A 22554-nucleotide genomic window follows, 5' to 3' on the forward strand; every position below is an offset into this window, starting at 1 on the left:
CTGTGTGATTTTATTGCACCTGCACAGCCTAATATGGTAGTTCCTACCTCTGTGGGTCAAGAAGAAGATGTTTAATAAGGAAGAGGTAGGGAAGCATGCCAGAGTAGAGGGTTTGTGCCAAGAGGAATCAAAAGAGGAGATTTTCCTCACTAGCCTAGGAAAGATGTGTCAAACGCTTATACATGACTATGTGCATCAGAGACCTTCTCCACTTAGAACATCAGCCGTGAGCAGTGCCCACAGCCACAGTTTGTTCGATTTCTGACATGCCGATGGTGACCCAGGGTAGTAATGTAGTGACAGACATTGCCTTTGACTCGGTGTTCTGGTTTTGTTGATAACTCAAGGGCATGTTTTCCAGCAAGTTCTGTCTTGAGAGAGTGAGCAGGAAAGGACAGATTCCCCCGGTTGACTGGCTTCTGAGCAGATGGGACACTGCAGCCTCTGAAAGCCTCCTGGTTCTCCTGCAAATAAGTTTCTCAGATGCATATATTTAGGGAAACAATTCATCAATGAAGATGACACAGCCATCTGGCTCTAAAGACTGAGGAAAAATCTAGAGGTTGTAAAAGTTTATATTCTGATGAGTGTACGTCTAAGTTTTATTATAAGGCAAGAATGAGTTTGGTTTGTGGCTTGTTTTCAGGGATTTTTTAACCTGGCCCTGCTAATAGAGGAAGGTGCTATAATCCCACATCATATTCTGGATTTCTTGGAAATTGACCCAACAATCCATCCTAATAACATCTCCATCCTCCGGGAACTGTACGAAAGGTGAGTTCAGAGCCTCTTCAGTACTGTGACCGCTGGAGGAACCCAAGTGGATAGTGTTTGCTTTTTGGCTAAAGTTATCCTTATTCTTATTTTCTAAAGTATTAGCGTTAGTTGCTCAGTCGTGTCCAACTCTTTGCGACCCTATGGACTATAGCCCACCAGGCTCCTCTGTCCATGGAATTCTCCAGGCAAGAATGCTGGAGTGGGTAGCCATTCCCTTCTCCAGAGGATCTTCCTGACCCAGGGATCGAACCCTAGTCTCCTGCATTGCAGGCAGATTCTTTATTGCCTCAGACACCAGGGAAGCGCCCTTTATTTTCTAATGTCAGTGGTTATAGAGGGCCCAGGATTTGCTTCGATTAGAGAACACACAGCTGGACCCAAACTTAATTCCCCTTTCTAGTATCTGAGGACTGAGATACAGAATGTGCTTGATCTGAAGTTAAAATGCTGACCCAGGTTTTCCATGAGAGTGGAAAGAATAAAGTGTCCAATTAGATGATGCTCTTCTGCAGATAGAGAGGTATCCCTGTGTCTGGACTTTGGACAGACACTCAGACCAAAGTTTTGCTTGGCAGTTTCCATGCTGCAAAGTCTTCCTTGAAATGTCTTTTTATAAATGATAAGACTGACCTTTTCCGAGATTGTTGCCTGGGTGTCTGGTATTTCCACGTAGGCTCAGACTCCTCAGACCTGCTTTCTTTCTTTTTCCTCTTATCTTATGTGTGTTCATTTGACCCAAAACAGAAGGACATGGGTTTGAGGATCTGCAAATATTGGCAATGCTACCAACTTCTTCCAACACTGTCAGGATGCCCTGTGCTGTTTGTCTGCAGGTGCTGGAGCCACAGCAATGAGGAATCCTTCAGCCCCTGCTCCCTGGCCTGGCTTTACCTTAACCTCCGGCTGATCTGGGGCGCTGTCCTGCACTCTGTGCTGGTAAGGAACCATCTCCCCCCAGCTCTGCCCTCATGGTCCCTGCCCTCTATCAATCATCTGACATCTGCTTTGGATGTTTGCAGATCTACTTTCTGGGAACCTTCCTGCTGTCTGTATTGATCGCCTGGACTGTGCAATATTTCCAGTCTGTCTCAGGTAAAGATTTACAAAAAGCTGGGGCCATATATAAAAAAGTAGTGATTCTTTTTCCCTACTAGAAAAATGCCACTTTCCCTCCTTGACCATGCTGTTGCCTTTTGTTAGGAGGGTCATTCACGGAGTGATGGTTACCCCTAGGGCTATATGGTAATCTCTGGCTGATGGAAGGCTCCAAGTATTGTTATATTTTTCAAAGTAAGCAAGGGTTTAAAAAACAAAAAAATAAGGTACTTAAGAAATTGAACAAAAATATCTACTCCCATTGAAAATATACCTGCTACCAAAAAAACCTATGGACTTCCCAGGTGGCACAGTGGTAAAGAATCCACCCACCAATGCAAGAGATGTGGGTCCAGTCTCTGGGTCAGGAAGATCTCTTGGAGGAGGAAATGGCACCCCACTCCAGTATTCTTGCTTGGAAAATTCCAGGGACAGAGGAGCCTGGTGGGCTATAGTCCCAGGGGTCACAAAGAGTCAGACGTGACTGAGCAACTGAGCACACAGGCACACACATCAAAACTATGCGTTATGTGTCCTAAAACTCAGTTCCAAGGTGCCCTCTGGCACCAAGTCTTCCTATTCATCCCAGTCAAGCATGTGGGATGATAAAGAAGCTCTTGTGATGAATAAAATACCCAGTCACTTAGATTCAGAGGGAGGGGCCAGAATTTTGTCTAGTGTGGTTTCCACTAGTCAGTAGTCCTTTTCTGACCTAGGGTGGGCAGCCCTTCTAGGTGGGTTTAGAGTCCAGGCTTATCACCTCATTAGCTGTGTGACTTATGGACAGTTATTTCACCTTCCTGATCCTCTAATTTCTCATCAATAAAATAAAGTTATAACAGTAGCTACTTCTCAGGGCTGTTAGGAGGGCTCAGTGAAAAAAAAATACTCATGGCACTAAAGTGACAACTGTAGTTCAACGTTAGCTGTTAGGTTTATTTGATATATAAAACTGTCTTGATAAAGTTAGCTGTTGTGTCTGTCTTTCCTATGAGACCATAAGCTGAGTCAGAGGAAGGCTTTGGTCTCATCATTTATGACCTCACACTTAGTAGGTGCTCAAATTTGCGAACACCTCTCGGTGGAGAATTCTAATTCCCCACCACCTGGGAAGCTACAACAGGACAGAATTATGCATGAAGACCAACAGGGACATTTACAAATGGATACATTAGGACTGGACATGGCATTTGAGCATTGGCATAGCCGTTGTTTGTGTAGCAGATAATGAAAAGCAAAAGGAGTGCATTTCAGCACATGTTTGTTGGTGAGATGGAAGTCACTGTTCTGAGAGGCTAATACGGAGTCATTTTCCCTGATTTACCTGAGGAGGTTAATAAGGAACCATCAAAAACCCTTCCAGGTTTGATGCCCTGTAGCATGCCAGCTGATAAATTTTCCTCATGCAAATTCTGTCCCGTCCCTAAATTTGTTGCCAGGTAGAGCACATTTATTTTGCATCTTGTCAGTGTTTTCCATTTCAAATTATCTTTGTCATTTTTACTCTGTAGAAATATTGTTATGATTATTACAAATGCAATTCCGTTAGAGGAGCTGAAAATTGTCTTTATGATTTTATGCCAGCTGGTAGCCGTGAAAATTCATGGGCTGGTAGAATGGCTTTTATCAGAAGTCGTCTTTTTTTCCTTTCTCCATAGCTTCATTATCAGTCCCGCCACATTTCCATCTCCCTGTCCCTCCTGCCTTTTGATACGTTTTCCCCTTCCTATGTATCCTTTGCTCGTTCATTCTCTTTTTTTCTTCACTTTTTTCAAACTCTTTCACTTGCTTCTTTATATACATACCTCTTCCCTTTGGTGAGCACTGGAGAAGTCTGAATATATATATATATATAAAATAATTTAATTCTATGCCCTTCATTTTACAGATGGTAAAATGAGGGCTACAGGAATGACGTGGTTTGCCCAAAATCACAAAATAAAATCCAAGAAAGGATGTAGGGCAGCCGACGTCAGAGCTTTTTCACACTCACAATACTTTACAGCAGGGGCTACCATCTGCCTCTGACCCATTGTCATCTTACATAAGATGTACTTTTTAACACATTTTCTGGTACCCTGAAATGAAGGACAAGTAACCTGCCTATATACTTCTTTTTTAAAAATACTCTAAACAGCGATATAAAGAAGAAATAAAAAAGAAAGCAATTATAATAAAATAACATGTATTTCAATATGTATATCCTAGCCCCATGGTTCTTAATTTCAATGTGCACAGAAATCAGACAGGGATCTGGTTAAATGTAGATTCTAGGTCAGTCAATCTGGAGGTGGCCTCTGAGATCCTGCATTTCGCACAGGGTTTCAGGTTGCACCCACAGAGCTATTCTATGGATCATACTTGGAGTCACAAGGGCCTAGAAGTGAAAAAAAAAGCAAACCCAAACTCTAGGTATTTCCAAAACATGCACCCATGGGGGTACCTACCAGACCTGTTAGGACTAGCATTGAATTAAAATATGTAGTAAATTATTTTCGTATTTTTTAAGTCTTCAACATAAGTGCAGATTTGTCCCTAGTTTTGAAATAAGAGGGTACTCCATCAGTGATTGGGCAATGGGGCAAGGGGGGATTGGAGCACAGAGAAGGAGAGAACACTGCAGAGGGGTCCTGAGAGGGCAAAGTTTCTGCCCCAGGCATCTCCTGGATGAGCCACAAAATGCAAATCACAGAGCCTCCCTTAAGGCTCTGGGAGGGAGGATTGTGCCATAAGTTAGGGATCTTTGTCATTTTGTGATTTGCATTTTTTACTGTCAGTTGTTTTTAAAAACTGATGATTTATGGCCAAACCTTTAAATTGAACTGTCCATCCATTTTGTGTTCAGCTCCAGCTACCTTCATTTTCCTCCTGAGTTTATTCACTTTGTGATATATAGTCAACATTTCACTGTGTTTGCCACATTAAATTGTCCTGTGTTCAGAAGGCTAGCGGTGCGGGTCAGTGGCTGACAGCACAGGCTGCTGAGATTCCGGCCTGTCCCTAGTTGTGTGACCTTTGGCAAGGGAGGGACCCTCTCTGTTCCTCGGTTTCCCATTCTCTGAAACAGCAGAAGACCATCTTATTTACGAAGCAGAAATAGAGACACAGACATAGAGAACAAACATACTGATACCAAGGGGGGACGAGGTAGGGGGGAGGATGGGACGAACTGGGAGATTGGGATTGACATATACACTACTGGTACCGCGGCTAAAAAGGATAACTAAGAGAACCTACTGTATAGCTCCGGGAACTCTACTCAGTGCTCTGTGGGGACCTAAATGAGAAGAAAATCCGAAAAAAGAGGGGATATATGTATTTATAGAGCTGATTCACTTTGTACCGAAGAAACTTACATAGCACTGTAAAGCAACTATACTCTAAAATTTTTTTTAAAAAAGAAAAATAAATAAAACAGCAAGAATAGTAGTACACCTACCTCGTATTGTAGTTGAGAAAGCCAAATGAATGAACATAGGGTTCTTTAGGACTCAAGAAATGTTAGCTGGTAGCTTCCTAACGAGTAATGGTCTCTGGGGCATTTTCCTTTCAATTAAAGCACGCTGACACCAGGCAACGCCTACACTTAAAGAGCTTGTTTACCTCAGTCAGTAGCACAACACTACCAGAATCTAGCATGGTTTTCTTTGCTGTTAGACTCTTTCTAAGACGTAAAACTCTTTTTCAAAAACCAGCTGAACAAAGATACCGATTAGTCTAGCAAGCATACCAGAATAAGTCCACAAAAAATATTGTGTACACACAAAAGATCTTTTCTTTCCTTTGAGGGAAATTGTTTTTGATTCCTAGCTTGCATTCCCCCAGTTGGCTCAATCTTTCTGGAAGCTGATGCCTCCCAGGGACTTGCTAAGGTCCATGGGTCTTAGGTGGCTGGTGCCACTCAGATGATCACCAATCTGATAGCAGAATACACACTGACCCTGGCCTACAGCGTCCTTCCGGGTCCTTCCGCTTTGCAGCTTCTGAGTCATCAGTGAGTCCCAAAGCTGATCACCATTAGCCTTTCTTCCCCTAACTCTTCCTTTCTCAGATTGCTGCAGGGCAAGATGAGAACTCCACTGAGCTATACCCCCAGCCAGGCTCAGCCTCTTTCTCACACTCTAAAAACCTCCTTTCCCCACCTCATTTCATCTCTAAAGCACTTTTCCTCTTCGCTCTCTGTCGAAGATGCTAAGCATAATTACCTTAATAGACTCAGGCTTTGGGGGGAAAAAAATCCCAAAGTGTGTCTGGAAGCATCTCCATTTCTCTTGTCACAAATCTCCCCTGAGACCAAAAAAAATATGGAGCCTGGCTGCCTAGCAGAAAGTAAAAGGAAGAATAGAGGGAGAAAATGTAATGACCAGTTCAGAGAAAGTCTTGCCTTCCTCAGATTAATGTAAACGTTATGTCTAAACATAATACATAGGAGAGAGAGCAAGATCTGCAGAACTACCAGCTCCGGGCATGACGCAGGGTCACCTTTGGAACCAATGTCAGCCAATTCAAAACATTCATAATTTAAGCCAACTCATCCTTTTCCCCTAAGTAGTTAACTTAGTGGTCTTTTAAAAAGAATAAGATGATATGAACAAGATTAATTAAACCTTTTCCTACTCTTTCCCTGTCCTCTACATTTCCAGTTAATGAGGTTTCTTCTAAAATTACAGTGAAATGTCACAAAGTGGTGCTCATGAAAAAAGCAGTAGCTTTAAAGTCAGAGTGATTTAATGGTGAGATTTTACTTTTCTCCTATCTCATTACCCTTGGTGCCCTACTGGTATCTTTACTCATGAGGAATGTTTAAATGACATGGATCTTCTACGTGGGCTGGGCCCTGCTGGAGCCAGGGGCCCAAATGAAGTAGATTTGATCTTCAGATTTTCAGAGTTTCCCTCCCTCACCTCCTTACCCCCACCTCCCCTGTCTTTGTAAATATTCAATTATCTCCCAATTCACCCAATATATTCTCTACTATTCTTCTTTTCTTTGTGCTCACATCTGGTGAGCTGGCAAGCAGATATTTTTCCTACAATGGTCCATGACAGAGGTTGGCAAACTTTTTCTGCAAAGGGCCAGATAATAAACATTTGGGCCTTTGAGGTCCATCTCTGTCACAACTATTCAACTTTCATTATAGTTTGAAAGCATCCATTGACAATACTGGAAAACAAATGGTCTTCAATAAAATCCTACTGCGGACATGAAGATTTAAATCTCGTATACTTCTCACATGTCACAGAATAGTACTCTTTTGATTTTTATTCAACCATTTGAAAATGCAAAAAACCATTCTTGGATTGCAAACTATACAAAAACAGGCAGCGAGTCACATTAGGTCCATAGGCTGCAGTCTGCCAACCCAGGGCCAACTCTTGATTTTTCTCACTAATGTACAGGAAATGGTCCCCCAAGCAGCAAATAATCCAAAAATCACTTCTATTTGGCTTTGGAATGCACTCTGCAATTTTTTAAGCAGCATGCTGATTTTCCTGGTTACCTTGATTCTAGTCTGGTAATCAAATTAGAATGGATTCCAGGTGAGTAGAGACAAAGAGGCCATTCTAAAATTATGACCCACTATAGGGGGCGGGGCTTGTCCAATGATTGCAAACCCCTGATGAAAGTGGAAGAGTTCTCACATGGATAATAGCAAATTTACAGCTGAAACATTGAGCATTTTTATTACGTTCTAACAAGATTTCAGTGGTGGCAATGCTAATTATGCATTCTTTCTACATTTACACATTGGCACTTTTTTGTTTTAATCAGAGAACTGATTGCTGATTTATCTTGTTACCATGGTGATTTAAACATTTCCCTGAGCTTGAAATGGAAAAATAGGTGACTTAGTACTTCATTAACTTCCTCAGAGAATCATCAGAAGGATAAATCTTTGGGCCTAAGAAGGTCTTGGACACCATGTGATCCAAGCCCCTCAATTTATAGATGAGGAAACCGAGGCCTATGAGATTCAAGCATCATCTTAGGACTGAAATTTCTGCCATTCAGTATCTACCCCAAAGTTGCCTACTAGTGATTGATAAATGCGATTTGCCTAGAACAGGTCTCCTGACTCCAGCAAATGGTCTTTCTACCGAATCACTGGGTCTCACAGTCCCTGCCACAGTTAGGTCACCTGCCAGAGTGATGACTGTGACCTAGAAGTGTCACATCACACCTGGGCACCACCCCCCACCCTGCACCACCACCACCACTGTTTTGCTCTTTCAGAACAGTGTCTGGATTCACAAGGTCTTCTGTAGATATCGGAGGGGATTCCTTGAAGAATTCCTTTACATATTCAAAAAGGTCAGAGGCTTTGGAGCCCATTCCTGATTTATCTAGAATAGCCTCTTAGTGGTGGAAATCTTGAAGAGTTTATCCAGAAGTCAGATGATCAACATCTGGTGGCATCTTCTGCAAGTTGGTACATTTCAGGATGGACATTTGGGAACCTTTAAAGATGATCCCACCTACTGACTCAAGACTCAAGGACTTAAGAGCACTGCTTAGAGGCAAACTAGCAATTGTTCCCACAAAGCATGGCCACTGTACTAGCCATATGTCATGCTATCCTCATTTGACAGAGAAACTGCAGCTCAGAGAGGTTAAGTAACTTGCCCAAGATTGCTCAGCAACTGGAAACTGGCAGGACCATGTGACTCCTAGATTTTCTGGCTTCAAAGTTTTAGCTATTTTCATAAGCTCCTGGAGTCTTAAAGTGAGCCATAGGCATCCTAGAAACAAATGCTTTCATCAGTCCTGCCAGCCAGCCCCCAGAAATTGATAAATCAACACATTGCCACGGTAAACCAGGCCACTAGTAGTAATAGCTAACATCTCTTGAGTATGTAGACAAACCAAACACTGTTCTAAGAACGGTATATACATTAATTCATTTAATCCTTATGACAATAAGGTATAGGTATTCTTATTTTGCCCATTTTTTTTAGAGACAGAAGGAGAGTAGGTAACTTGTCTAAGGTTATATCACTGATTAAAGGCAGGGCAGCCAGGTCCCAGAGCCCAGTCTTATGGATGGACCAGGATATATCTCAGCCTCAGTGCCTAAAGCAGGTGTGTCAGCCTCAGCACTTGTAATATTTGGAGCTGAATCATTCCTTGTTGATGGGAGTGGGGGAGGCTGGCACAGGCATTTTATGATGCTTAGCAGCATCCCTGGCTTCTACCCACTAAATGCCAGTAGCACCTCACCCTCCAGTTGTGACAAGCAAGAATGTCTACTGACGTTGCCAACTGTCTCCTGGAAATCAAAATTACCCCCACTTGAAAACTATTGACATAAAGTATAAAACTTTATAAGCCTCCCTAATCTTTATGGTGGTCCAAGCTTCTTACTAAAGGTAGGTTGATAAATAATTAAGTCTGGTAATTATGTTTTCCTAAGTTTATATACATGTACTTAAATAATTCAATTTAAATCAAATTTGGTATATCATCCAAATGGAATCAGAATATGAATGAAACCAACACTCTTTTCTGATTGATTGCTATAATCCATAGCTTGCATTGCATCAACACCAAGTGAAAAAAAAAACGAGATGACCATAGAAAACAGAGACTAAGAGTTGTTTTTCCCTTCCTTCCTTCTCTCCCTCCATCTTCTTCCCTTCCTTTTCTTCTTTTTCTTTCTTTCTTAATATTTACCTGGAATTCACAGCATAATTTTAGGACTTGGACTCCCAGAGATCTTTGCATATCTATTCCAACTGCCACTTTATAGTAGAAAACACCAAAGTCTAAAGAACCTAGATAATGGGTCCAAAGTTGCTCATCTGTTTATAGTGTCAAGGACACTAGACGAGAAGCATCTCTTCTGGCTTGCTAGAGTCCAGGTGTGGTTGTGTGTCCTGTACATACTGTTAAGAGGATTCAGCAAGTGTTGTGCACGTGTCTCTGCAGCCAGCAGTTCCCACCTGACACCAGCCCGGGCCTCCGCAGACCCTACAGCGCCCACTGCAAGTCCAGCTGTGACTCCAATGGCAGACGCCTCCGCTCAGGACCAGCCCACTGTCACCAACAATCCAGAGCCACGTGGGTGAACTGTGCAAACCAGGTCTCTCCAGACGAGAGAGAGAATCCTTTCAACAACTGGTATTGGAGAGCTCCGGCTGGGGCATTATACACCTTAAATGTCTTCTCAACTGGATGCGAATTTTGCACTTGGTGTCTTTTTTTTTTTTTAATCAAAGAAATACCCAGAGCAGACAGTGGTTATACCAAAGGTTATCACACAAATACAAGGAGCATCCTGATCACAGGGGTGTGTTGGGGAGGTTAACTGGGTTATTCTGGATGTCCATACCTAATGATTGTGTGTACAGGGAGTCAGAGTTTGCCTTGTGGTGTATCCAAATCCTTATACACTGAGGTGCATTTCAAGAATCTTAGCCCCTTGTTCATTCTATTTTATTAAAACAACAGAAAATTGTGACTTCTCTACCAGTTGGATAATATTTGGTATGCGTGTTTGCCACTGCCTTGCTCCTCGCAGTCCCACGGACGGATTTCCATTTGACATCTAAGACCCAGCATTTCTGAGGCACCTTGAAATGAATAGGTTAAGGCTGGAAACACAGGAAAGGCAATGGCTTTGTAAATGGGTTTACATTTTTCTCCTTGAATTTTTATAGGGTCGTAATGCTTCCAAATCAGTTAATGACACTGTTGGATGTCGTTTACTTTTCAATTGCAATCCATGAAATAACATTTAGAAAATTCTTAGTATTTAAGTGTAATCTTTTCCATGAATTACCCATTAGAATAGACTGGCAGCAGTGGAAAACGCAGGAAACAAGCCTTTAGCTCATAGTCTCATTCCCCACCCCTTATGCCTGCCTGCATCTGCGTAGGGGTGTGAGTGTGTGTGTGTGTGTGTGTGTGTCTGAGAGAGAGAGAGAGAAGAAGAGAAAGAGCCAACTGCCCACACTGTATGCTGCTAAGGTAGTAAATAAATCAGTACTGCAATATTGTGGGTCCAAACTACTCTTTGCACTACTCTATTTACAGTAGTAAATAAAAATTATTTTTATACCATTGACTCCTAGGAAGTGGCTGCTTTTTTTTTCTTTTTTGTAGTTAACTGTTGTCATCGTACAAAGTCCTGAAGTCCACGCATTCACCTCAAGGAGACAAAAAGAAAAAGTCCCCTTATGAGAGGGATTATTGCTGGTAACCATTAACGTTTGTGGATAGAGAGGTGGCAGGAGTCTCCTCTCCAGGGAGCCTGAACTCAGGGGCTGGGCCCTGTGATGTTCACACGATATCAGCCATTGTCTCAGGGCTCTGGCTGTTGTGAGGCTGGGTTTCTATCAGTTCTCGGCTAAGTCTGTAGCCCATCCTCTTACTCTTCTGTGTACTATTCTTATTTTAGCAAAGATTGTCCTTCCTGCTTGGGAAAACACTAGGCTTTGGAGTCAGACAGCCCTGGGTACAAATTCTGGTTCTGCTGCTTACTAGCTCTATAATCTGGGATGAGTGATTAACCTCTCTGAGTCCGGGATTACTGTCTTACAAAATATTGGCCATATAACCCACCTCTTGGGCTTTTCATGAGGCTTAAGTGGGATAACAGGGCTTACCAGGTGACAATAGTGATAAAGAACCCGCCTGCTAGTGCAGAAGACTCACATTTGACCCCTGGGTGGGGAAGATCCCCTGGAGAAGGAAATGCAACCCATTCCAGTATTCTTGCCTGGAGAATCCCATGGACAGAGGAGCCTGGCGGGCTACAGAATATAGGATTGCAAAGAGACAACAGACACAACTGAAGCGACTCAGCACACATGCAATCAAGTAGGATAACGTGTAAAACTCTCAGGACAGTGCCCTGAACATGGTTGGTTGTTGTTATGATTAGAAAGAGAAGTTGAGGGGTCAGATCAAGGGCTCTTTGGTCCACCTAGATGCTCTTCATGGCAAACACGCATATTCTGCAGCTGCTGGGAACACAGGCCACTGACAGTTCATAGCTGCACTCCTGTGTTCCCAGTGGCTGTGCCCCACAGCTACCAAGACTGCTCTGAGGCTGGAGTCAGGGAGCTGAAACTACTGAAACTCACATAACCTGGAGCCTGTGCTCCAGAACAGGAGAGGCCACTGCAATGAGAAGCCCAGGCACCGCAACTAGAGAGTAGCCCCTGTTCACCAAAACTAGAGAAAGCCAGCATGTAGCAACAAAAACCCAAAAATAAATAATAAATAAACATTTTTTAAAAAGTATATAGAAAAGATATAAATAAAGCAATATACCAAGTTCATGGGTGGGATAACAACATAAAAATGTCAATTTCCTCATAGTTGATATATAAATTCAGTGAAATTTTAATCAAAGTCCTGATTTTGTGAGAAACTAGCAAACTGATTTTAAAATTTATATGAAAGAATAAAAATCCATGCATAGCTAACTAAAAAAAGAAACGTAAAGAGCGTTGACCTACCAGATATTATTATACAACAAAATCGTAATAGCAGAAATAGTAGGGTGTTGATGGAGGAACAGACAAATGATTCCAGGGGAAAAAATGGGGATCACAGGAACTGACCAGATTTATATGGACATTTGATGTGTGATAAAATATTATCACAACTCAGTGGGACTAAGAGTGGAATATTTAATAAGTAGAGTTAGGAAATGGGCCAATCATAGAAAAATAAGACTGAAACTGTACCTCATGTCCTTTATTTTTAAAATTCAAAATAAATTAAAAATTTATTAACCACAAGGCTAGTAGAAGAAATTGTAGGAGAATATTCTACACATTTTAATGAGGAAAGATTTTTTAAAACAATATATAGATTTCCCCTCTTCAAAAATGAAGGATTTTTATTCAAAAAGTCTACCACAGCCAAAGTTGGTGGATTGGTGACAGGCTGGGAGGAGGCATTTGTAACATCCAGCACTGCAAAGGATCAATGTATAGGCTGCACTAGGAATGTATGTTAATTAACCACCACAACAAACAGAAAACCCAGTAGAAAAAATATTCAAAACCTATGATCAGGTAATTCATGAATGGAGAAAATTTAATGACTTACAAATAAACAGCTGCTCAATCTAGTCAAAGAAATATAAATTAAAATTAAAAGGTATAACTTCATAGCCATCATATTTGCAAGAATGAGAAAGATATGCATATGGGAAAATAGTAACTCTCATTCTTAGTCACTAGGAGGGCAAACTGGCAAGCAATATGGCAGTAATGGTGAAATTAAATATCTATAGGCTCAGCAAACCCTCCTGAGTATGGACTCCACAAACTGCACAGGTCCCATGGGGAATATTTATGAAGGAGGATGTTCTTCACAGCAGTATTGAGAGAGCAAGGTGATGGAGCAGCCTGGATGGCCATCAGTTGGAGAATGGATATGATGGATGGATGAAATGTAAAACAACACACAGTGTCTGATAATATAAAATACTAGGGATAAATTTAACAAAATTTTATATAAGGTCTGTATTCTGAAAACTAAGAGCATTACTTAAAATTAAACAAAGAGAAAAATTAAACAAACCTAAATAAAATGGAGATACATACCATGTTTATAGATTAATAGACTTAATATTTTCAAGATATCAATCCTTTTTGAATTGGTTTATAGATTTAATGCAATAACAATCAAAATCTCAGCAGGATACTTTGGTAGAAATTGCCAAGCTGATTCTAAAATTTATATGGAAATGCAAAGACTGGAATAAATAATGCAATGTAAAAGAAAACGTGTAAGGGCAAATATAAGAACAAAACTGGAGGACTGACACTACTTCATTTTAAGACTTATCATAAAACTACAGTTATTAAGACAGCAAGTGTCATACTGACATAATAATAGACAAATAAATGGTAAAGAGTAGAGATTCCAGAAATTCCCACACATATACAGTCAAATGATTTTCAACAAAGTTGCCAAAAAAAAAGATTATCTGCCTTGGAGAAAGAAAGATGTTTTCATAAAAACAACTTAATAGCCATAAGCAAAAACAGAACAAAATAAAAAATTTGATTCTTCCCTTACACCATATATGAAAATTAAAATTGGGCATAGAATGTACACACTAAAATTATAAAACTTGTGGAAGAAAGTGCTAGTATCCTTGAATTTGGCCAAGATTTTCTTACATAGGACACAAAAAAACATGAATTATAAATTTAAAAAATCAGTAAATCAGACTTGACCAAAATGAGGAACTCTTGCTCTTCAAAAGACACTTACCCAAATGAAAAGGCAAGTCACAAACTGAGAGAATATATCTGCAAAAAAATGTATATGACAGAGGACTTGAATATACCATATGTAAAGAATCCTTGAAACTCAATAATAAAAGACCAGAAACTCAATGCTAAAAAAGGAAAAACAAACTGAACAAAATAACCTCCTCATGAAGATGACTATAGGGATGGCAAATAAGCACACTGAAAATATACTTTAATGTCACTAGTCATGATGGAAAGGCAAATTAAAACCTCATTGAAATACCACTGCATATTCATTAGATTGGTAAAATTCAAAAGATTGATTATATTAAGTATTGGCAAGGACATGAAGCAAATGAAACTCATTGACTGCTCGCACGTGCATGCTCAGTAAGTCATGTCTGACTCTATGCCCTAGGACTCCCCTGTGTTTAAGTTTGAGGGTCAGTCCTCCTGGGGACTTGTTTTAGTTGCTAAGTCATGTCTGACTCTTGCAACCCCATGGACTGTAGCCCCCTAGGCTCCTTTGTCCATGGGATTTTTCAGGCAAGAATACTGGAATAGGGATAATTTATCACTGAGCTACTTGGGAAGCCCTTCGTTTACTGCTCATGGGAATGTTGTTGTTCAGTCGTGTCCGACTCTTTGCCACCACATGGACCGCAGCACTCCAGGCTTCCCTGTCCTTCATCTCCTGGAGCTTGCTCAAACTTATGCCCATTGAGTTGATGCCATCCAACCTTCTTGTCCTCTGTTGCCCCCTTCTCCTCCTGCCTTCAATCTTTCCCAGCATCAGGGTCTTTTTTAATGAGTCAGCTCTTCTCATCAGGTGGCAAAAAGTACTGGAATGTAATATGGGAATGCAAAATGATACAGTCACTTTAGGAACAAAGCTTAAGGAATTCCTTAAAAAGTTAATAGTACACTTCCTAATTTAGTGTTGCCAGATAAAAGACACAAAGTTAAATTTGAATTTCACATAATCAGTGAAAAAATTTTAATTTAAGTATGTCCCAGATGGGATATATATATACTAAAGAATTGCTTGCTTATCTAAAATTCAAGTTTAATTGGGGTTTATATATTTTTGTTTACTAAATCTAGCAACTTTACTTCCCATACAACCTAGCCATTCCATTCCTAGGTATTTACCTGAGAAAACATGAAAATACATGTCCACTTGTACACCAGTGTTCACAGTGGCTTCCTTTGTAATAGCCCTAAGCTAGAAACAACCTAAATGTCTATGAGCAAAAGAGTAGATAAACAATCTATGGTACAGTCATAAAATGGATTACTAACTAGTAATAAAAAGGAATGAACTATTGATACACACACAAAAAAAACATGGATAAATATTAATTATGCTTAGTGAGAGAAGCTAGACCCTCCCCCCAAAAAGAGTACATATCAAATTATTCTTCACATAAATTTCTAGACAATGCCAACTAATCTATAGTGACAGAAAGATTATAATTGACTGCCTAGGGCATGTAAAGATTGGGATGAAATTGGGGGAAAGATGCTTTTTGAACTTCTCAGAGTGATAGATAATTCCTTATCTTGATTATGATGATGGTTTCATTTGTTTACCTATTTCAAAACTCATCAAGTTGTATTCTTTAAATGCAAGCAGTATATTGTAGGTCAATTATACCTCAGTGAAGCTGTAAAATTTTATTTCTAATTTTCTTTTATTCTGATAAAATAGTGTGTAAAAATCTAGTAGTTAAAACAAGCATTCTACTTACTTACAGAGACAAAGCCCACAAATACAAGAAGTTAAATAAAACCACAGTATTAAGGTGAAATTTGAGTTAATATTCGCAAATACTAAACCAGTGTATTTTAACTTTCCCTATAACTCATGTTCCTTTGCAGTCTTCTCTCTTATAGAGAGCCCTGAAGCTTATAACCAGAAGGTAGAAGAAAGCCAAAGTATTTGGTTTCAGATTAATAGAATAGTGGACTAGCAAATTAAGCCTGGTAAGAGATGAGTTTCCTACAGTCTTTAGTATATCAAAGGATAGGTTTGGAAGACTAGTTCATAGATTTTTCTGTCAGTAGTGTAGAGAGAGTGTCTCTTTCATTTGTGACAAATACATGCTATGGTTGAAAGAATATAATAAAGTAAGTAAGAGAAAAATCCACTCTTTCTAGCCCAAAGAGTGGTGGAGGAAAAAAAGAACAGAAAAATAGCGTCTAGAGGAGGAAGACAGATGCCACAGTTCTCCTTTTTTACATCCTCTCAAGTCTCCAGGGGTATTCCTATGTGGCTAAGTTGTAAAGAATCTGCCTGCAATGCAGGAGATACAGTCACAATCCCTGGGTCAGGAAGAGTCCCTGGAGAAAGAAATGGAAGCCCACTCCAATATTCTAGCCTGGGAAATCCCATGGACAGAGGAGCATGGTGGGTTACAGTCCATGAAGTCACAAAAAAGTCAGACACAACTTAACAAGTTCCCAGGAGGACTAACCCTCAAACTTAAACACAGGAGAGAGTCCTAGGGCATAGAAAGATCTGTTCTGCTTCCGCTGGAAAGCACCATGACCCCCTGCCCATACCTGGGGCACAACTGGTGCCTCTGTTTGCTGTAGCCAATGGGGAGGAGCCTGAGTTTGGCTTCTCTGAGTCTTGCCAGCTTTCTGTGTGGTTAGAAGGTGTCCAGAAACTTTTACGTGCCCCAAGCGGGACATGTGGAAAGTCACTGAGGGTGCTGGCTATCAAGAATCTTGCAGGTACTGCAGCTATGGAAATCTTTAAACACCAATGAGAGCCAGAAGTAAAGCCCATTAATAAGAAGATGTTGGAGGGGATGTCTGGAAGCAATGCTTAAGACAAGGGAAGAGACCACAAATTTACTGAAGCAGGTGTTAAATTCAGAGCTTGGCCCAATGACTAGACGGTGTAAAGACATTCTACATATTACCACAAGCATCTCACTGTGAAAGGAAAATCAAAATAGAGTTAGTATTGCTAAGAGAGCTCTCTAAAATGGCCCTGGGAGGTTATTAAGGAAGTGTGACTTAGGCACATCAGCCTGGATGAAATCTAACATTTTGACCTGATGAAGTAACCCAGAAAAACTGCCAGAAACTCAAGATGCTTATCACATCTTTACCCTAAGATAAGTCATGACAGTCACCATATGTTTCAGACCCCTACTCTAAAACAATTTGTGATTCCCTAAGGCAAATATTTTCAGACCCAGGTACAGAGTCAGTCACAATTCATACTAGGCAACTTTGAAAAACTTTGTGGCTTTTCATTTTTCTAAGTCCCTCTTTCTTGTCCTCGGAACACTCCTTCAGGTTCCCCAAATCTGGGTCTCCTAAATTTTAATTCTTAAGACCCTAAATAAGTTCTTCTTATTTGCAGTCTCCTGAGTTATTTTTTTGACACCATAAATTCCAACACTGATACCATCTTACAGAGGAATAATGTGTATGTCGGTCGGGGAAGGGAGATTCTGAGAGAGGAGGCAATTTGCCCAAATAAACTAAACTACCCAATGTCACAATGTTAGTTTATTTCACTGGAATAAATAGTTTTCTGACCCTACTTCTCTAACCTTACCCCTACCAATACCCGAAGGACCTACACTCAAGAGGAAATCTAGGTTACAGATGAAATGAAAAATATATATCCAAAGCACACGAATGTAGTAAATTTGTAAACCATTACCAAGATAAGACAAGAGATGTTTCAAGGCATTCAGTGCTCAAGGGCAATAGTGGTAGCCCATAAATGAAAGATAGTCTCAGAGGTGGAGCTGACTCATGCAGGATGGGCAGAATGAGTGTCAAGCAGTTAGGATGGGACACATCAGATGAGAGGGATCTCATGAACAAGGGCCTGGAGGTGAGGGTGGGCAATGGAGCAGAGAGCTTCTACCGGGCCGGTGGTGTCCCTGTGGGTTAGCACCACCTGGGAACTCAGCAATGAGTAAGCTCAGACAAGGCAGGCCCTGAATAGGCCTGGACTTGCCTTCTGGAGACTTTGCAAAGAGAAAACCAGAGGAGACTTTCCTCGTGGTCCAGTGATTAATGCATGGGGCACAGGGGTTCAATCTCTGGTCACGAAGCTAAGATCCCACATGCTGCTTGGTGTGGCCAAACAAATAAAAGAAACCCAAATGCAGAGAATGTTAGTTGGCTCCTCAATAGGCAAAGAAACTCAAAGCGGCTACCTGATGGCTCTTGGTGTTTGCAGAGCAGCAAAGGGCTTCAACACATCGTTTAGACCAAAATGATTCTTAAGGCACTAGAGACAAGGAAACTAAGGCCTAGCTGGCCCTGGCTAGCTGGCACATTGTAAGGAGAGCTCTTGTTTTTTAGTTTCTATTATCGCCACAAAGAAAGTGTACTGGGTTGGTCTATGGGAACTAGCCTGTCTGACATGTCATGCCATCTTCTGTGGCCGAGCCACTTAGCTTGACAGGACTCCTTGCTGAGAGGTCACAGAACAGAAAAGGGCATCGGTGCCACTCTCATCCATTGCTGGCAGGAATGCACAATGGTTCACCACCTAGGAAGACAGTGTGGCAGTTTCTTAAAAATTGGGCATAGTCTTAACATGTAATCCAGCCATGGCACTCCTTCGTATTTAGCCAAATGAACTGAAAACTTCTGTCCACACAAAAACTTGCATACAAATATTTAATACAACTTTTTTCATAATTGCCCAAACTTGGAAACAACAAAGATGTCCTTCAGTAGGTAAATGGATAAACTATGGTCCATCTAGATAATGGAATATTCAGTTCAGTTCAGTTTAGTCGCTCAGTCCTGTCCAACTCTTTGCGACCCCATGAGCTGCAACAGGCCAGGCCTCCCTGTCCATCACCAACTGCCAGAGTCCACCCAAACCCATGTCCACTGAGTCGGTGATACCACGCAACCATCTTATCCTCTGTCGTCCCCTTCTCCTCCTGCTCTCAATCTTTCCCAGCATCAGGGTCTTTTCAGATGAGTCAGCTCTTCACATCAGGTAGCCAAAGTATTGGAGTTTCAGCTTCAACATCAGTCCTACCAATGAACACCCAGGACTGATCTCCTTTATTCAGAGCTAAAAAGAAAGAGGTTAGAAAGCCATGAGCAGATATGGAAGAAACTTAAATGCATATTACTAAGTGAAAGAAGCCCATCTGGAAAGGCTACATACTGTATGATTCCAACTCATGGCATTCTGGAAAAGGCAAAACTAAGGAGACAGTAAAAAGATCAGAGAGGGGTAGGGAGAGATGAATTGGGGAAGCACAAAGGATTTTAGGGTAGTGAAAACCCTCTGAATGATGTTAATACCATAATGATGGGTACATGTCATTAGGCATTTGCCAGAATTCATCAAATGTACAACACCAGGATTAAACCATAATTAAAACTATGGACTTTTGGTGATTATGATGTGCCAGTGTAGGTTGGTCAGTTATAACAAATGTACGCCTCTGGTGGGAGATGTTGATAAAAGGAAAGGCTAGGAGTGTATGGGATTTTGAAAGTATATGGGCGATTTCTGTACCTTCCCTAAAATTCTGCTGTGAACCTGAAACTGATCTAAAAAATAAAGTCTTAATAATTTATTTTAAGGATAACAGAGTAACTATTTAAAATGAATAATGTTAATATTTGAAGAAGAGACACAAATGTAAGAAAAACAGTACTCACTAGGACTTCAGGGGCTTCCTAGGTGACAATAGCGGTAAAGAATCTGTCTGCCTACAGGAGACATAAGAGACTCGGATTCAAACCCTGGGTCAGGAAGATTCCCTGGAGAAAGAAATGGCAACCCATTCCAATATTCTTGCCTGGAGAATCCCATGGACAGAGGATCCTGGTGGGCTACAGTCCATAGGGTCACAAAGAGTTGGACACAACTGAAGCGACCTAGCACAAGCATGCACAGGACTTTAGAAATTACGGTAATTCCAAGAGTCCTTATAATAATTTCATCTCCAAAATGATATTCCCTAGTGCTCACAGGTGTGCAAATGCCCAGAGCAAAGACACCTGGCCTGTATAGCCCTGAGCAACCAACAGGCCATTTGGGCTCTCTTTATTGGTCTAAGTGTCATCTCATCTCTGAGCTGTCTTCATGGTCTGATGTAAAATGATTGGGCTCCCCCCCCCACCCCACACAAACACTGATGGTTAGATGGCATCACCGATTCGATGGACGTGAGTTTGAGCAAGCTCTGGGAGTTGGTGATAGACAGGGAAGCCTAGTGTGCTGCAGTCTATGGGGTCACAAAGAGTCGGACATGACTGAGTGACCAAACTGCACTGAACTGAACTAAACATTGGGCCCAGAGACTTCTGACTCCTCTCTTTTTCATTCCAGCTGCTCCATAATCCAGCTCAGGTTTCTTCTTTTCCAGGAAATAGAAAAGAATCAACACTTCTTGGCTACCTACCACTCACCTGGTATTTTCCATGTATTATTTCTGAGTAGGATCTCATAGTCAAAAGATACTCCCTCTCTCAAGAAGCCATTTGCAGACTAGCGTTTGCATGGAACCTGGAATATCTTCTGGGAACAAATCTTGATATGCTGTTGATGCCTGTGACTTGGACATGCCTAACAGACTTGAGGGCTACGGGTGGGGAAGCCCTTACAGAAGCCAGAAGGGAAATTGACTCTAATAACCCAGACTGGGCAACAGGCCCTCAGGGCTGCTGGGGAAAACTAGACTGGGTTAACAGATAATCTCTGCTCAGCCCTGACATTCTAGGAATATTTCACATTTGAAAGAGCTGTCTCACCAAATTCTGACCCTCTGGGGTCCTAGCAGGCTGTGGCGTTCACTAATGGAGTGTAAGTGAGGGAGAAAGTATTTTTGATCCTCATTCTCCCTATCAGAGCCATGACCCTAAGTCATGAATCCAGCTTAAAGTGCTGCTGAAACATATCACTCTGTACTCTATAGATGTTTGTTAAGTAAATGAACCAAGCCATCCTGAATCATGAAGCTCAGATCCTGCTGTTTCTCCATGACAGTTTCACCAAATGACCAACCTGAGCCAGTAAATAGTGAGGAAACTGAGTTTTGAGTGGTACTCTTGTAGAATTGTGAGGGTCAGAGGCTGGTGAGTTAAGGGGCACACCCCAATACTAAGGAACACCAGGACTACTTACGGACCTGTTTTCAGGAAATAAATGTCCTCATAAGCAGGTCAGATATCAATATTAACATGACCTCAGTTGTATCCTCAGGATGAGACCTTAAGTTCATATTTCACTTAATTCTCATGATACCACTGCAATTGGAGGAGGGAATGGCAACCTACTCCAGTATTCCTGTCTGGAGGATCCCATTGACAGAGGAACCTGGTGGGATATTGTACACAGGGTCACATAGAGTTGGACACGACTAAAGCAACTTAGCACACACCACTGCAAATAACAAACACATTTCCCTCCATTTCACTGATTAATAAACTTCTTACAGTCATATCGAGATTATAATATGATTCTATTACATATCTCATCTATCCATTAGGAGATTTTCTCAGTGGCACATAGCCATAAGCATTTCTTTCTCACTCAGGTTGGCTGTAGTTCAGCTCATCTAGGCTGGGCTTCGTTCCAGACTGTAGGGGGTCCAAGCATGCCTTGTGTATCTTTTCGTCTTCTGGGGTCAGCAGGCAGCTGGGGCATGTTGAAAGGGATTAGAATATGCAACTCCAAAATATGCTGCTTTGGCATAAGTGTTGTTGAGAATCTGCCGATGCAGGAAAAGTCCCCTGCCCTTCTGTTTTTTGCCCCAAAGCAGGGCACGAATTTCCCTTTGTAATGATGTTCCCTCCTCCCCCATACCAGGAAGAAGAAAGCAACTCTTATCACCAGAGATGGAGAGTCAGCACTGAGATGAGTCTGCATTAAAGACTCTTTCTAAAATAACCCTTATGTTCCATTAGTTTCCCCGTGTATTTCCTAGTTACTGCCCACAATACATCATCCTTCAAATCCCAAACCCCCTTTCCTTTATTAAAATGACATATAAGCTCCTGGGTCTAGCCATTTCTTTGTGTTTCTCTTTTTCTGTAAATTCTCACGTGTGTAAAATATTAATTTAAAAAGTGTATGTCTTTTCCCTTGTTGTCATTTATTGCTTTAATCTGTAGGTCCCCATTGAAAGAACTGAAGACCGTATAGGTGAAGTTTATCTTCACCAAAAATTTCATGACAAAAGGTTCAAAGCCCAATCAGGCAAGCATCTTAAAGCCTTCATTCATATCAGCTCCACTAAGGTCCTGTTAGCTAAAGCAAGTCATATGGGTAACCATGTGGATCAGGAAGAGTATGCCTCAGGTAGATGTGGGAGGGGGCTTGCTTTCAACTACAATTTGTCTGATATCAAAACTGGAGCTTCTTTTTTGCAGCCTTCATTGACTGCTCCCTTCTATGAATCCCCCCAGGCTTATTGTCTCTACCACTCAATGAAGCTCATTGTTTTTACCACTC

At 41.2% G+C, this 22554-nt stretch overlaps 1 protein-coding gene across 1 annotated transcript in view; it reads left to right on the forward strand.

Annotated features, from left to right (window-relative positions):
- Nucleotides 1-10338, forward strand: part of SEL1L3 (SEL1L family member 3) — a 108932-nt gene extending 98594 nt beyond the window's left edge. Inside the window, exons 21-24 of the mRNA XM_081537646.1 lie at nt 647-774; nt 1611-1713; nt 1797-1869; nt 9799-10338. Of these exons, the coding sequence (XP_081393772.1) occupies nt 647-774; nt 1611-1713; nt 1797-1869; nt 9799-9938 (444 nt within the window). The 3' untranslated portion in view covers nt 9939-10338. The remainder of the gene's footprint in view (nt 1-646; nt 775-1610; nt 1714-1796; nt 1870-9798) is intronic.
- The last annotated feature ends 12216 nt before the right edge of the window (nt 10339-22554 follow it).

Source organism: Giraffa tippelskirchi, chromosome 1, assembly GCF_054371585.1.
Source record: "Giraffa tippelskirchi isolate mGirTip1 chromosome 1, T2T-mGirTip1v1.2.pri, whole genome shotgun sequence".
NCBI lineage: Eukaryota > Metazoa > Chordata > Mammalia > Artiodactyla > Giraffidae > Giraffa > Giraffa tippelskirchi.